The 16,875-nt window shown below is 44.8% G+C and overlaps 1 protein-coding gene across 1 annotated transcript in view; it reads right to left on the reverse strand.

Annotated features, from left to right (window-relative positions):
- LOC106569543 (potassium/sodium hyperpolarization-activated cyclic nucleotide-gated channel 1) overlaps nucleotides 1-16,875 on the reverse strand; it is a 73,369-nt gene that overhangs the window by 32,522 nt on the left and 23,972 nt on the right. Inside the window, exon 3 of the mRNA XM_014141001.3 lies at nucleotides 14,956-15,117. Within this exon, the coding sequence (XP_013996476.1) occupies nucleotides 14,956-15,117 (162 nt within the window). The remainder of the gene's footprint in view (nucleotides 1-14,955; nucleotides 15,118-16,875) is intronic.

Raw genomic sequence — 16,875 nt, forward strand, 5'->3', positions numbered from 1 at the left:
AACTACCCAGACCTTAATCCCATTGAGAACTTGTGGTCAATCCTAAAGAGACGGGTGGAAACCTAAAAAAAAACTGATTCTGACAAACTCCAAGCATTGATTATGCAAGAATGGGCTGTCATCAGTCAGGATGTGGCCCAGAAGTTAATTGACAGCATGCCAGGGCGGATTGCAGAGGTCTTGAAAAAGAAGTTTCAACACTGCAAATATTGACTCTTTGCATCAACTTTATGTAATTGTCAATAAATGCCTTTGACACTTATGAAATGTTCGTAATTATACTTCAGTATCCCATAATAACATCTGACAAAAATATCTAAAGACACTGAGGCAGCAGACTTTGTGAAAATTCATATTTGTGTCATTCTCAAAACTTTTGGCCACGGCTGTATACGTAGTAATGCACAAATAGAGGGGAGAGGGCAGTGGTGGCTGGTGTCGCTTAAATCGGTGGACAAGCTCATTGTAATGGCTGGAATGGAATAAATGTACAGGTGTCAAACATATGGTTTCAATGTGTTTGCTGCCATTCTATTCATCCATTCCAGCCACTACTATGAGCCATCCTCCCTTCACCAGCCCCCGTGGCAGAGACTTATGACTCACTAAAGCTGTTTCTCTAATGAAATCTCTCTGTCTCGCCCAGTCATCTGACTGAAGCTGTTTCTCTAATGAAGTCTCTCTGTGTCTCGCCCAGTCGTCTGACTGAAGCTGTTTCTCTAATGAAGTCTATATGTGTCTCGCCCAGTCGTCTGACTGAAGCTGTTTCTCTAATGAAGTCTATATGTGTCTCGCCCAGTCGTCTGACTGAAGCTGTTTCTCTAATGAAGTCTCTCTGTGTCTCACCCAGTCGTCTGACTGAAGCTGTTTCTCTAATGAAGTCTCTCTGTGTCTCACCCAGTCGTCTGACTGAAGCTGTTTCTCTAATGAAGTCTCTCTGTGTCTCACCCAGTCGTCTGACTGAAGCTGTTTCTCTAATGAAGTCTCTCTCTGTCTCGCCCAGTCGTCTGACTGAAGCTGTTTCTCTAATGAAGTCTCTCTGTGTCTCGCCCAGTCGTCTGACTGAAGCTGTTTCTCTAATGAAGTCTCTCTGTGTCTCGCCCAGTCGTCTGACTGAAGCTGTTTCTCTAATGAAGTCTCTCTGTGTCTTGCCCAATCGTCTGACTGAAGCTGTTTCTCTAATGAAGTCTCTGTGTCTCGCCCAATCGTCTGACTGAAGCTGTTTCTCTAATGAAGTCTCTCTGTGTCTCGCCCAATCGTCTGACTGAAGCTGTTTCTCTAAAGAAGTCTCTCTGTGTCTCACCCAGTCATCTGACTGAAGCTGTTTCTCTAATGAAGTCTCTCTGTGTCTCGCCCAGTCGTCTGACTGAAGCACGTCTGCGTTCTTTACGGTCTTTAATCCAGAAGCGTTTAGTTAACACCAATAATTACAGTCCTTTAACCATTGACTCTGTCTGTTAGTAGCTGCTGCTGCCTATGTCATTATCCACTTAGCCCTTCACTCCTGTGACACATGGCTCCTCTCTCTGGTGAGGAAAACTCTCTCTCTCTCTCACTGTTAATCCACAGTCCTCCCAATGTAGAATTTAACTTGATAGAATGGACTAGCATTGATCATCAATCCCTGGTGGTTGTAATAGCTGGTCATTTAGAGTGTATAATTAATTGATGCTTAATTGCCATACTAATTGCTTTTGTGCTACATAAAAAAAAATATGTGATGGGGAAAAATCGATACAGTTACATATCGCAATATTATTTGGCATGGTATTATATCGATACTTTGACTCCAAGTGAGCCAACTTGTTTTCAGCTCTTTAATTTCCATTAATGATAAAAATAAATTGTCTCATGCGCTCTCTTGTCGATCTGCAGCAGATATACATGTATAATGAGCAATAAGTTCGGAACATCAAATCCCATTAAAATCACAGTATTGAATCGCAATACATATCATATCGACACCTTAGTATCAAGATAATATTGTATTGTGAGGTCCCTAGAAATTCCCAGCCCTAATTAGAATGTGCTACTTTTCTCACGTGCAACAATGGCAACTGCAACTGTGCCTCACTATCATGTTGGCCATGTTGGCTGTTCCTCTTCCACTCACCATTCCATGGCCTGAGGGGTTTGGTCCATTCTATATACAGCCATCAACCTTTAGAGTGAGTTTCAGACATCCATCCTTATCAATGGTCTATTATGGATTTCTACGGTTCATGATTGAATTATTAGCATCAGTGTTGTGTTCAAGACCACCTAAAGTGAGACCGATTCAAGACCAAGACCGGAGGAAATCAAATCCGAGTCAAGACCTCTTATTTCCATCACGAATCAATTGCACCGCCCTCAACTTCCGGTCTCCGTGCTGTTGTGCTGTTTGTTGCTATTTGGCTATCAGACAAACCTCTTGGTTTTTACTTTTAATACATTTACCAACGTCTTAGTTTTTTCCTCGCTCTACTTTTTTCGTTAAACTTTTTCACCCCGGACGCTTTATCTGGACATGGACACGAAAAATAAGTACATGTAGGTCGAGTTATTAAAGTGACTATGCATAGATAATAACAGAGAGTAGCAGCAGCGTAGAAGGGGGGGGGGGGCAATGCAGATAGTCTGAGTAGCCATTTTATTAGATGTTCAGGAGTCTTATGGCTTGGGGGTAGAAGCTGTTTAGAAGCCTCTTGGACCTAGACGCTCCAGTACCGCTTGCCGTGCGGTAGCAGAGAGAACAGTCTATGACTAGGGTGGCTGGAGTCTTTGACAATTTTTAGGGCCTTCCTCTGACACTGCCTGGTATAGAGGTCCTGAATGGCAGGAAGCTTGGCCCCAGTATGTACTGGGCCGTACGCACTACCCTCTGTAGTGCCTTGCGGTTGGAGGCCGAGCAGTTGCCATACCAGGCAGTGATCAATCCGTCAGGACGCTCTCGAGGGTGCAGCTGTAAAACCTTCCACAATCATCTCCAGGATCCAGTTGCAGAGGGAGGTGTTTAGTCCCAGTATCCTTAGCTTACTGATGATCTTTGAGGGCACTATGGTGTTGAACGTTGAGCTGTAGTCAATGAATATGTGTGGAGTAAATGTGGTCTAGAGTTTTTTTCCCCTCTGGCTGCACATTTAACATGCCAATAGAAATGAGGTAAAACTGATTTAAGTTTTGGTGCATTAAAGTCCCTGGCCACTAGGAGCACCGCCTCTGGATGAGTGTTTTCCTGTTTGCTTATGGCTGTATACAGCTCATTGAGTGAAGTTTTAGTGCCAGTATCGGTCTGTGGTGATATGTAGACAGCTACAAAGAATACAGATGAAAACTCTCAAGGTAGATAGAGTATCTCATGATAAGCTGTAGACCACACTATCTCAGGCGAGCAAAACCTCGAGACTTCCTTAGATATCGTGCACCAGCTATTGTTTACAAATATGCATAGATCCCCGCCCCGTGTCTTACCAGAGGCTGCTGTTCTATCCTGCCGATAGACTGTATAGCACGCCAGCTGTATGTTATTAATGTCGTCGTTCAGCCACAACTCAGTGAAATATAAGATACTGCAGTTTTTATGTCCCGTTGGTATGATTTGGGTGCTTTCAGTTTGTCCCATTTATTTTCCATCGATTGAACGTTTGCTAACAGTACAGGTGGCGAAGGCAGATTAGCCACAGATCCTCAAAAGGCACCCCGATCTCTTTCCGCAAATTCTCAGTTTCTTTCTCCAGCGAATGATAGGGATGAGGGACTTTACGGGTGTTTGGAGTATATCCTTCCCGTCCGACTAATTAAACCATTTTTTTTGTCCAATTCAAGCTGAGTAATCGCTGTTCTGATGTCCAGAATCTCTTTTCGGTCATAAGAGATGATAGCAGCAACATTATGTACAAAATAAGTTACAAACAATACGAAAAAACAAACAAAATAGCACGGTTAGTTAAGAGCCAGTAAAACGGCAGCCTCCGGCGCCATCTTCACAACTTCCACTAGCACAGTCAGTGTAGTCACCTCAGCTATCCCCATTGAGATCGTGTCTGTGCCTTGATCTAGGTTGAGGAAAACAAAACATGGCGGTGTTTGCCAAAGCAATTTCAGTGGAATTAAGACCTTTCTATTCCTGTCATTATTGAAAGAAATTGTGATATCTCACATCTCAAAATAGGGTTACTTAATGTTTGAACCCTCACTTCCAAGGCAGTCATAGTTAATTAACTAATCACTGATCATAATCTAGATGGGATTTGCCTGACTGAAACATGGCTCAAGCCTGATGAATTTATTGTGTTAAATGAGGAATCTCCTCCTGGTTACACTAGTGACCGTGCACATTCTGCAAAGGCGGAGGTGTTGCTAACATTTGTGACAGCAAATTTCAATTCACAAAAAGAAAAATGACTGCATTTTCATCTTTTGAGCTTCACATCACAAAATCTATGCAGCCTACTCAATCACTTTTTATAGCTTCTGTTTACATGCCTCCTGGGCCATATACAGCGTTTCTCACTGAGTTCCCTGAATTCCTATCAGACCTTGTAGTCATGGCAGATAATATTCTAATTATTGGTGACTTTAATATTCACGTGGAAAAGTCCACAGACCCACTCCAAAAGGCTTTCGGAGCCATCATCGACTCAGTGGGTTTTGTCCAACATGTCTCCAGAACAACTCATTGCCACAGTCATACTCTGGATCTAGTTTTGTCCCGTGGAATAAATATTGTCTATCCAAATGTTTTTCCTCATAATCCTGGACTATCGTACCACCATTTTATTTTGTTTGCATCTGCTCAATCTGCTCAGACCCCAACCAAGGATCATCAAAAGCCATGCTATAAATTCTTGGACAACTCAAAGATTCCTAGATGCCCTTCCAGACTCCCTCCACGTACCTAAGGACGTTGGAGTACAACAATTGGTTAACCAACTAACTGAGGATCTTAATTTAACCTTGCGTAATACCCTAGAGGCAGTCTCACCCCTAAAAACAAAAAACATTTGTCACAAGAAATTTTCGCCCTGGTATATAGGATTCAAAAGGCACTCGCACATCTGAGCAATCTTGTTACAGGTGCATGGCAACAGTTGAAACAGGATGAAGGAAAAAAAGGAAACCGCACACTGTTCTTGATAGTATCACTGATATTTAATAAGCTTACGTATCGGCCTAACGGCCTTCGTCAGAGCTTTTGTGAATTTTCTGAAAACAGCACCTCTATGTAGACCTAGCCCCACCCACATCCGTTCCACGTATGGAAAGGGGTTGGAGGCAAAGGAAAATAAATAAATAAGTGCTACCAAACATAACAATATGTATTTCACAAATATTACAAAAGTGTATAGACAAGACGCACCGAACACGTCCATAAAATCACAACGAGGACATAGCAAGTTTTCATTAATCATTGGGTACATCATACGAAAAAACAAAGTAATCTTGAATAGGAACATATTTTAAATTCACAACATAACATACATAGGCATTTCATCATTAAGTCCTTTAGGAAATAATGTCTGGAGGGTGAAAATCCAAAAACATTCTCTTTTGCTCAGAGTATTATTAATATCACCTCCCCTGTCTGATATCTTGACTTTCTCTATACCACAAAATCTAAAGGTAGAAATGTCATGCTTTTGGTCATTAAAATGTACTGCGACTGGATAATCCCTGTCGTTTCTCCTGATTGAACTTTTATGTTCACTAATTCTCTGTTTGAGAGAGCGGGAGGTCTTACCAACATAGCAGAGCCCACATGGACATTTAATAATGTAAATAACATGGGTGGTGGTGCACGTGATGATATCGTTAATTTGAAACCGTTTTCCTGTGTGTGGGTGGCAGAAATATTCACACTTCATCATATTGTTGCACTGTGCGCATCCTCTACATTTATAGCTACCATTTGGTAGAGGGCGTAAAAGAGCCTGGCTGATTTTCTTTCGTGGCTGGCAGTTGGCATGAACCAATTTATCGCGCAAATTGCGACCTCTCCTATATACAATGAGTGGTGGATTCTTGAATTCAGCCGGCAAAGCTGGGTCCGATGATAAAATATGCCAATGTTTCTTAACCACACCTCCCACTTTTCGCGAATTCAAAGTATATGTGGTTGTGAACATAACGGAGTGTTCTTTTGCTTTAGCTGGTCTTTTTTGTAACAATTCATCTCATGTTTTTCCCAATGCCAAATGAAGAGCTTCATCCACACATTGTGGCGAATAGCCTCTTCTTAGAAACCTAGTGCGCATCTCCGCTGCTTTTTCTAGATAATCATCATTGGAATAGCATATACGGCGCAGTCTGAAAAACTGGCTTCTAGGAAGTCCTCTTTTTAATGGCTCAGGATGGAAGCTGTCCTGGTATATAGAAAATAACCAAGCCCTGAAGCAATCTTCCAGAAAATTGGAACGGAAATGGCGCTCCACCAAACTGGAAGTCTTCTGACTAGCTTGGAAAGACAGTACCATGTAATATTGAAGAGCCCTCACTGCTGCTCGATCATCCTATTTTTCCAACCTAATTGAGGAGAAACGAACAATCCCAAATATATTTTTGATACTGTCGCAATGCTAACTAAAAAGCAGCATTCAACAAGAGAGGATAGCTTTCACTTCAGCAGTGATACATAACAGCACAGAACTACCAGGACCTAGGATCAATGGAGACACTCAGGTTTTATAATCCTGTATCTCTTGACACATTCATGAAAATAGTAATGGCCTCTAAACCGTCAAGCTGCATACTGGACCCTATTCCAAATAAACTACTGAAAGGGCTACTTCCTGTGCTTGGCTGTCCTATGATGAACATAATACATGGCTCCCTATCCACTGGATGTGTACCAAACTCAATAAAAGTGGCAGTAATAAAGCCTCTTGAAAAAGCCAAACCTTGAACCAGAAAATGTGAAAAACTATTGGCCTATATCGAATCTCCCATTCCTCTCAAAAAAATAGAAAAAGCTGTTGCGCAGCAACTCACTGCCTTCCTGAAGACAAATAATGTATACGAATGGCTTCAGTCTGGTTTTAGACCCCATCATAGCACTGAGACTGCACTTGTGAAGGTGGTAAATTACTTTTTAATGGCGTCAGACCAAGGCTCTGCATCTGTCCTCGAGCTCCAAGACCTTAGTGTTGCTTTGACACCATCGATCACCACATTCTTTTGGAGAGATTAGAAACCCTAATTGGTCTACATGGACAAGTTCTTGCCTGGTTTAGATCTTATCTGTCGGAAAGATATCAGTTTGTCTCTGTGGATGGTTTGCCCTCTGACAAATCAATTGCAAGTTTCCTCAAGGTTCCGTTTTAGGACCACTATTGTGTTCACTATATATTCTACCTCTTGGTGATGTCATTCGGAAACACAATGCCAACTCTAACTGCTATGCGGATGACACACAGCTGTACATTTCGATGAGAGCCTGTGTTTCAGACATAAGGAAGGCAAATGTCTTACTTTTAAACTCAGACAAAACAGAGATGCTATTTCTAGGTCCCAAGAAACAAAGAGATCTGCTGTTGGATCTGACAATTAATCTTGATGGTTTTACAGTCATCTCAAATAATATTGTGAAGGACCTCAGCATTACTATGGACCCTGATCTGTCTTTCGACAAACATATCAAGAATATTTGAAGGACAGCTTTTTTCCATCTTCGTAACATTGCAAAAATCAGAAACGTTTTGTCCAAAAATTATGCAGAAAAGCTAATCCATGCTTTTGTCACTTCTACCTTAGACTACTTCAATGCTCTACTCTCTGGCTACCCGGATAAAGCCTTAAATAAACTTAAGTTAGTGCTAAACACAGCTGCTAGAATCCTGACTAGAGCCCAAAAAATGTAACATATTACTCCAGTGGATTCTTTTTAAGGCTAGGGTTGATTTCAAGGTTTTACTGCTAAACTACAAAGCATAACATGGGCTTGCTCCTACCTATCTCTCCGATTTGGTCCTGCCGTACATACCTACACATATGCTATGGTCACAAGACGCAGGCCTCCTTAATGTCCCTAGAATTTCTAAGCAAATAGCTGGAGGCAGGGCTTTCTCCTATAGAGCTACATTTTTATGGAATGATCTTCCTATCCATGTGAGAGATGCAGACTCGGTCTCAACCTTTAAGTCTTTATTGAAGACTCATCTCTTCAGTAGGTCCTATGATTGAGCGAAGTCTGGCCCAGGGGTGTGAAGGTGAACGGCAAGGCACTGGAGCGACAAACTGCCCTTGCTGTCTCTGCCTGGCCGGCTCCCCTCTCTCCACTGGGATTCTCTGCCTCTGACCCTATTACTGAGTCACTGGCTTAATAGTGCTCTTCAATGCTGTCCCTAGAGTGGGTTGAGTCACAGACATGATCTTCCTGTCCGGTTTTGCGCCCCCTCGGGTTCATGCGGTGGAGGAGATCTTCGTGGGCTATACTCATTCTTTTATCAGTGTAGTAAGTTTGTGGTCTGTTTATATCCCTCTAGTGGTGTGGGGGCTGTGCTTTGGCAAAGTGGGTGGGGTTATATCCTGCCTGGTTGGCCCTGTCCGGGGGGTATCGTCGGACGGGGCCACAGTGTCCCCCAACCCACCCCTGTCCCAGCCTCCGTAATAGTCGATGTGCCGGGGGGCTAGGGTCAGTCTGTTATATCTGGTGTAATTCTCCTGTCTTATCTGGTGTCCTGTGTGAATTTAATTATGCTCCCTCTAATTCTCTCTCTCCCTCGCTTCCGGAGGACCTGAGCCCTAGGATCATGCCTCAGGACTACCTGGCCTGATGACTCCTGGCTGTCCCCAGTCCACCTTGTCGTGCTGCTGCTCCTGTTTCAATTGTTCTGCCTGTGGCTGGGGTACACTGACCTGTTCACCGGACGTGCTACCTTGTCCCAGACCTGCAGTTTCCGACTCTCTCTCTCTCTCTCTACTGCACCTGCTGTCTCGACCTCTGAATGCTCGGCTATGAAAAGTCAACTGATATTTACTCCTCAGGTACTGACCTGTTGCACCCTCTACAAACACTGTGATTATTATTTGACCCTGCTGGTCATCTATAAATATTTGAACATCTTGAAGAACAATCTGGCCTTAAATGGCCATGTACTGTTGTAATCTCCACCCGGCACAGCCAGAAGAGGACTGGCCACCACTCAGAGCCTGGTTCCTCTCTAGGATTCTTCCTTGGTTCCTGCCTTTCTAGGGAGTTGTTCCTAGCCACCGTGCTGTTTGGGGTTTTAGGCTGGGTTTCTGTATAGCACTTTGTGACATCTGCTGATGTAAAAAGGGCTTTATGGATAAATTTGATTGGAGACCGAGACCGGGAGGGGGACAAGGGGTCCGAGACAGAGTCAAGAATGAGACCAGAAAAATGCGAGTCCAATTCAAGACCATGATTCTAATTTTGTCAAATCACCACCATAATAAGAGTTCTAAATGTCCAGTATTTCTGGGTTCATATTTCAGAACAACATATGGATTCTTTACACATTCAGAATAGTGAAAACATGCATGCTGGGGGAAAATAGAACCACTTTACAAATTATTATTAACCCAAACACAGTGGGGAACAATGAGCCTTCTATGCCTTCAGAGAAGGGCTAAGGATTTATAAAATAATGATTATAATAATATTGATAATTATATTATTATTTTCAATTATGTTTTGATTGAATCTCTTCAGTTTTTGATGGAAAGGAAAGAGTTAACACTGAAGAGACAAAAAGATCCAATCGGGATTTTGCTTTGCTGGTCTCTGGGGAGAGAGTGTGCAAAGCTGTTATCAAGGCAAAGGTTGGCTACTTTGAAGAATCTCAAATATAAAATATATTTAGATTTGTTTAGCACTTTTGTGGTTACTACATGATTCCATATGTGTGTTTTTTAAAGTTTTGATGTCTTCACTATTATTATACAATATAGAAAATAGTAAAAATAAAGAAAAACCCTTGAATGAGTAGGTGTGTCCAAACTTTTGACTGGTAATGTAAATAAAAAATGTGATGGTCTAAGTCCACAACAAAGTTTCAATCACATCAATCTGATTGGATGGGCCTCTCTGGGCCTGGCTCCCCAGTGGGTGGACCTCTGTCCACAAAGGCACATCCATGTCTATGCCCCTGATCCAAACAGAGCATGATCACAATTGCGCATCACAAATCCTACTATCCTAAAAACCAACACTTCAGACTAAACTTTTTCAATACCTAGTTTGCATACCCATTGTTGCCTTAGTTAGCATTCACTGGTAGGTATCATAAGTTGAAACGTCTTTCCTACCCTACCGGCTACCGATGTCATTCTTCTGTGAGCTGCTCCATGCCAAAACCAGTTGACAGCTACACACTCTTGCTGCCCACAGATTATATTCTGCTGAAACTAGGCTATGTGTGCGGCGAGCATGAGAATATATTTCACGTGTTTTGCGATTGTGTAGGTTACATGATGTACATGTACATGATTTCTCTATTGAAGACCTATAGGTTCACCACTGCACTAACCTGTCACACACTGAAGGCCTATAGGTTCACCACTGTACTAACCTGTCACACTGAAGACCTATAGGTTCACCACTGTACTAACCTGTTACACACTGAAGGTCTATAGGTTCACCACTGTACTAACCTGTCACACACTGAAGGTCTATAGGTTCACCACTGTACTAACCTGTCACACACTGAAGGCCTATAGGTTCACCACTAAAGGCCTATAGGTTCACCACTAAAGGCCTATAGATTCACCACTGAAGGTTTATAGGTTCACCACTGAAGGCCTATAGGTTCACCACTGAAGGTCTATAGGTTCACCACTGAAGGCCTATAGATTCACCACTGAAGGTCTATAGGTTCACCACTGAAGGCCTATAGGTTCACCACTGAAGGCCTATAGGTTCACCACTGAAGGCCTATAGGTTCACCACTGAAGGCCTATAGGTTCACCACTGAAGGTCTATAGGTTCACCACTGAAGGTCTATAGGTTCACCACTGAAGGTCTATAGGTTCACCACTGAAGGTCTATAGGTTCACCACTGAAGGCCTATAGGTTCACCACTGAAGGCCTTTAGGTTCACCACTGAAGGCCTTTAGGTTCACCACTGAAGGCCTATAGGTTCACCACTGAAGGTCTATAGGTTCACCACTGAAGGCCTTTAGGTTCACCACTGAAGGCCTATAGGTTTACCACTGAAGGTCTATAGGTTTACCACTGAAGGCCTTTAGGTTCACCACTGAAGGCCTATAGGTTCACCACTGAAGGTCTATAGGTTCACCACTGAAGGCCTTTAGGTTCACCACTGAAGGCCTATAGGTTTACCACTGAAGGTCTATAGGTTTACCACTGAAGGCCTTTAGGTTCACCACTGAAGGCCTATAGGTTTACCACTGAAGGTCTATAGGTTTACCACTGAAGGTCTATAGGTTTACCACTGAAGGTCTATAGGTTTACCACTGAAGGCCTATAGGTTTACCACTGAAGGTCTATAGGTTCACCACTGAAGGCCTATAGGTTTACCACTGAATACTCTTCAAAAGGGTTACAACAACCTGCCTGCCCTCGCCCCCGTCCGCCTCACGTTGCCCTCCATGAGTTACTGCCTGTGGGGACTCCTGACTCCTCCACCGACCTGTACTATAGCTTGTGTAGGTGTAGTAGTGATGATGGATGTCCTGGCTGCTACACGGTGGCTAATGTTACGAGTTGTCAGCCACTGAATAACGGGAAGGTCTCAGGTGGCCTGGGCCGCTCGCTTCAGAGTGACGGCCCTCTGGAGAGATGCTGCCCTTGATTATACACTGGGAGGGAGGAAGAGGGGGAGGGAAAGGGGGAAGTCAATGGCCTGACAGAGAGAGAGAGTCAGTTTGGGAGTTTATACAGTACACTATACAGTCTTCAGGACCCCTAGGTGTCTATTACAGAAGGATAGGGTTTTTACTTTGAGGTGGCCTGTCAGAATGCCTGTTTTGCATTGTCATAGGAATGACATAGTACCTGTCAGAGAAGGTCAAGAGGTTTCTTACAGTCTGACATCACACATATGGGAAATGACAATCACACTCCTGAGAGGTGGAGATGTTCAGAACCTTGCATTAGAGAGAGTGTCCTGGGAAATCCACACGAGTCCCACTGTTGTTATCACATTCTCAAACAGGCCTTTCATATTAGCATTGTTACTTAATCAATCAACAAATCAACTAATATCTATTCTGGTCACTTGACCCCTCACCTCACCCCTGCAATACCTCCCAAGGTCGTAAGATTGGGAAGCAGAGCCATGGTAGTTTCCTCCTCTCTCAGCTGACCTGATTTAAACAAATCTTGAGACACAAAACAGCTGGAAACACAGCTCAGATGACAGTCTAGTCTAATTCAATTGAATATCACAAACCAAGAGGGATTCGTCCCTTCATAACAGATAAAAGGAAAACTTTTATCTGCTTTCTCCTCTCATTGCTTTAGGCCCACCGGGGGACTCATTTGATGGGGTATTAGTTCTGTACGTCGATAAAAAGGAACACACGTCAACATCTGCCCTGCAGGAAAATGTAAAAATAACGGAACATTTACGTGACGTGGTGGCAGGCCCAATGACAGCGGAGGAGCAGAACCCAATCCGTTTAAAAACCCATTTGGAGCTGTGGCTGGTGGGTAGGGCAGAAGCTGGGAGACGGAGCGGTTTTCCCTGGGCATGTAAAAGGCCGGACTGATGGATGGACCTATAAACACTCAGCTTTAACCTCCTAGAGAAAAGAGACAGGAGCAAAGGAGCCTGCTGCCCGGGCACATTCCCATTCCTCCCTTTCCCTCTTAATCTTTCCTGTCATCGCCCCACCCCGGTGAGAGAAAGAGAGGGAGTTACAGAGGGAGGGAGGGATGGAGGGATGTGGAAGTAGGGAGAGAGAGGGGCAGAGATGCAGAGGGAGGGAGAGAGGGATGCGGAGGGAGAGAGGGAGGGAGAGAGGGATGTGGAGGGAGGGAGAGATGGAGGGAGGGATGCAGAGGGAGGGAGAGAGGGATGTGGAGGGAGAGAGGGATGTGGAGGGAGGGAGAGATGGAGGGAGGGATGCAGAGGGAGGGAGAGAGGGATGTGGAGGGAGAGAGGGAGGGAGAGAGGGATGCGGAGGGAGGGAGAGATGGAGGGAGGGAGGGAGGGATGCAGAGGGAGGGAGAGAGGGATGTGGAGGGAGAGAGGGAGGGAGAGAGGGATGTGGAGGGAGGGAGAGATGGAGGGAGGGATGCGGAGGGAAAGAGGGATGTGGAGGGAGGGAGAGATGGAGGGAGGGATGCGTAGGGAGGGAGAGAGGGATGCGGAGTGAGAGAGGGAGGGAGGGATTGAGATATGGAGGGAGGGAGAGAGGGAGGGAGAGATGGAGGGAGGGAGGCGTAGGGAGGGAGAGAGGGAGGGAGGGAGAGATGGAGGGAGGGATGTGGAGGGAGGGAGAGAGAGAGGGAGGGAGAGAAGGAGGGAGGGATGCGTAGGGAGGGAGAGAGAGAGGGAGGGAGGGAGGGATGCGTAGGTAGAGAGAGAGGGAGGGAGGGAGAGATGGAGGGAGGGATGCGTAGGGAGGGAGAGAGGGAGGGAGGGAGGGAGAGATGGAGGGAGGGATGCGTAGGGAGGGATGTGGAGGGAGGGAGAGAGAGAGGGAGGGAGGGAGAGATGGAGGGAGGGATGCGTAGGTAGAGAGAGAGGGAGGGAGGGATGCGTAGGTAGGGAGAGAGGGAGGGAGGGAGGGAGAGATGGAGGGAGGGATGCGTAGGGAGGGAGAGAGGGAGGGAGGGAGGGAGAGATGGAGGGAGGGATGCGTAGGGAGGGAGAGAGGGAGGGAGGGAGAGATGGAGGGAGGGATGCGTAGGTAGAGAGAGAGGGAGGGAGGGAGAGATGGAGGGAGGGATGTGTAGGGAGGGAGAGAGGGAGGGAGGGGAGAGGGAGGGAGGGATGCGTAGGGAGGGAGAGAGGGAGGGAGGGAGGGAGAGATGTGTAGGGAGGGAGGGAGGGAGGGAGGGAGGGAGGGAGGGAGGGAGGGAGGGAGGGAGGGAGGGATGCGTAGGGAGGGAGAGAGGGAGGGAGGGAGGGAGAGATTGAGGGAGAGATGTGTAGGGAGGGAGAGAGGGAGGGAGGGAGGGAGGGAGGGAGGGAGGGAGGGAGGGAGGGATGCGTAGGGAGGGAGAGAGGGAGGGATGCATAGGGAGGGAGAGAGTGAGGGAGGGAGAGATGGAGGGATGTGTAGGGAGGGAGAGAGGGAGGGAGGGAGAGATATGTAGGGAGGGAGAGAGGGAGGGAGGGATGCGTAGGTGTGCATAAATCGTGTTGCCTGACTTGTTATTTTTCTCAGCATTCCCTCGCTCATCTTCAGATGGCTGGGCTGGCTGTGTCTGGCTCACTGGCTGACTGTTCTAACAGTTCAAACAACCATCAATAGTACTAATCACTGGACTGATTTCTAGTTAAAACACATTGATGTGTTTTCCCAATAGGTCTTGTTCACGAGCAATATGATGAAGGTCTTTTGGTCTATTGATAAATCAACAACAGAATCGGTATCTGTTAGATGTTTATTGTGTACCTGTGGGAGACTATTCTTATTGATTAGGAACAAAGCATTGATTAATGAATGGCGTATGACTGATGTTTCCTTTTTCCGCTCTAGTCGCTAGTTCTAACTATGAATGTATATAATACATTGAATCCACCGCACACCCAAAATTGATTACTGAAGGTGCTGAAAGCTGGATTAACAGAAAAAAGTCTCTGCACACTTCCAGTTCGATAAAAAGTTATTTTAATTGTATCTGAGCTTTCGGTCAATCAACCTTCATCAGAGCATAACTGTGCGTCACTGTGCATAATATGCTCTGATGAAGGTCAATTGAACGAAAGCTTAGCTACAATTAAAATAACTTTGTATCGAACTGGAAGTGTGCAGAGACTTTTTTTCTGTTTATCCAGTTTTACTTGTGAATGTAAAACATGTAATGAATCAAACACATACCACCATCTTGTTGAGGGAGACCCAGCAGTCCTGGGGGAAGTCCTGTAGCATGGGAACCAGGAATTGCAGACAGCCATCCCAGTGACACAGCAGCAGCATCATACCAATCAGGTTGAAGATACGCATTACTGCACTGGCCAGGTCATAGGTCATATGGAAGATCTAAAACAGAGATGGAGAGACAAGGAATGAGTTAAGGCAGAGAGGAAGGACGTGTGTGTGTGTGTGTGTGTGTGTGTGTGTGTGTGTGTGTGTGTGTGTGTGTGTGTGTGTGTGTGTGTGTGTGTGTGTGTGTGTGTGTGTGTGTGTGTGTGTGTGTGTGTGAGAGAGAGAGAGAGAGAGAGAGACAGCGAGAGATAGAGAAGCAGAGAGAGAGAGAGAGAAAAATAGAGAGAGAATCACAGTCACAGAATTCTTCACGATTTCCTGTTTAATTTGCTGCAAGATTCTCTAGTGATCAAGATGACAATTCCTAGAAGCAGGATTAAAGGAGAAGACTACAGTCAGCAGAACCATGTTGCCTGCTGTTCCTTTGGACCGATTAATGAGAGGGGGAAGACAGCTTCCCATCAGTCGGCCATCAGATACACAGCAGGAACAGAGCAGACATTTGTTACGGCCAGATACAACACATTAATCAGAACTGTAACACACACGACAGGACTCCCTCACTCACTCCCACACAAACACATACCGGTACACAAGTCTGTAGGCACAGATGGATATACACAGCAGGTAGCCTAGTGGTTAGCGCTTTGGACTAGTAACTGAAAGGTTGCAAGATCAAATCCCAGAGCTGACAGGGTAAAAATCTGTCGTTCTGCCCTGAACAAGGCAGTTAACCCCTAGGCTGTCATTGAAAATAAGATTTTTTTCTTAACTGACTTGCCTAGTTAAATAAAGGTAATATAAATAAATAAATATACACACTCAATAGGAGTCTCTCTTTTCTACTCCATCCCTCTCTGTGGGATGGACAGGGAACCATTAGGATTCTTCCTATCTGATGTCATCTCACTGATCAGTCACAAGGTTGTCACTTTAGCCAACCATGGATCATTATTGTCAAAATCAGTGTGCTTCTCTAAACACAACCAGATAAAATCAGTGTGCTTCTCTAAACACAACCAGATAAAATCAGTGTGCTTCTCTAAACCCAACCAGATAAAATCAGTGTGCTTCTCTAAACCCAACCAGATAAAATCAGTGTGCTTCTCTAAACCCAACCAGATAAAATCAGTGTGCTTCTCTAAACACAACCAGATAAAATCAGTGTGCTTCTCTAAACCCAACCAGATAAAATCAGTGTGCTTCTCTAAACACAACCAGATAAAATCAGTATGCTTCTCTAAACCCAACCAGATAAAATCAGTGTGCTTCTCTAAACCCAACCAGATAAAATCAGTGTGCTTCTCTAAACCCAACCAGATAAAATCAGTATGCTTCTCTAAACCCAACCAGATAAAATCAGTGTGCTTCTCTAAACCCAACCAGATAAAATCAGTGTGCTTCTCTAAACCCAACCAGATAAAATCAGTGTGCTTCTCTAAACCCAACCAGATAAAATCAGTGTGCTTCTCTAAACCCAACCAGATAAAATCAGTGTGCTTCTCTAAACCCAACCAGATAAAATCAGTATGCTTCTCTAAACCCAAAAAGATAAAATTCACCCAAAACATATGCATTTCTGAGCCCTAAGCAAGAAGCCAAACTGGCCAGAAGTACAATCATCTTTCAATGATCCCTGAGGAGGTATTAGTAAATACAAGATGGAAGACTAAATGCTTCTCAGTCCTGGCACCCCAATGGTGGAAGCAGATTCCCCTGATGCCAGGTCAGCAGAGTCCCTGCCCAATGTCTGAAATCCTACCTCTTCAAAGAGCATCTTAAATATCCCATAGCACCCCTTCCTCCCTCCTC

The sequence above is a fragment of the Salmo salar genome, chromosome 14 (assembly GCF_965601325.2).
Source record: "Salmo salar chromosome 14, fSalSal1, whole genome shotgun sequence".
Taxonomy (NCBI): Eukaryota; Metazoa; Chordata; class Actinopteri; order Salmoniformes; family Salmonidae; genus Salmo; species Salmo salar.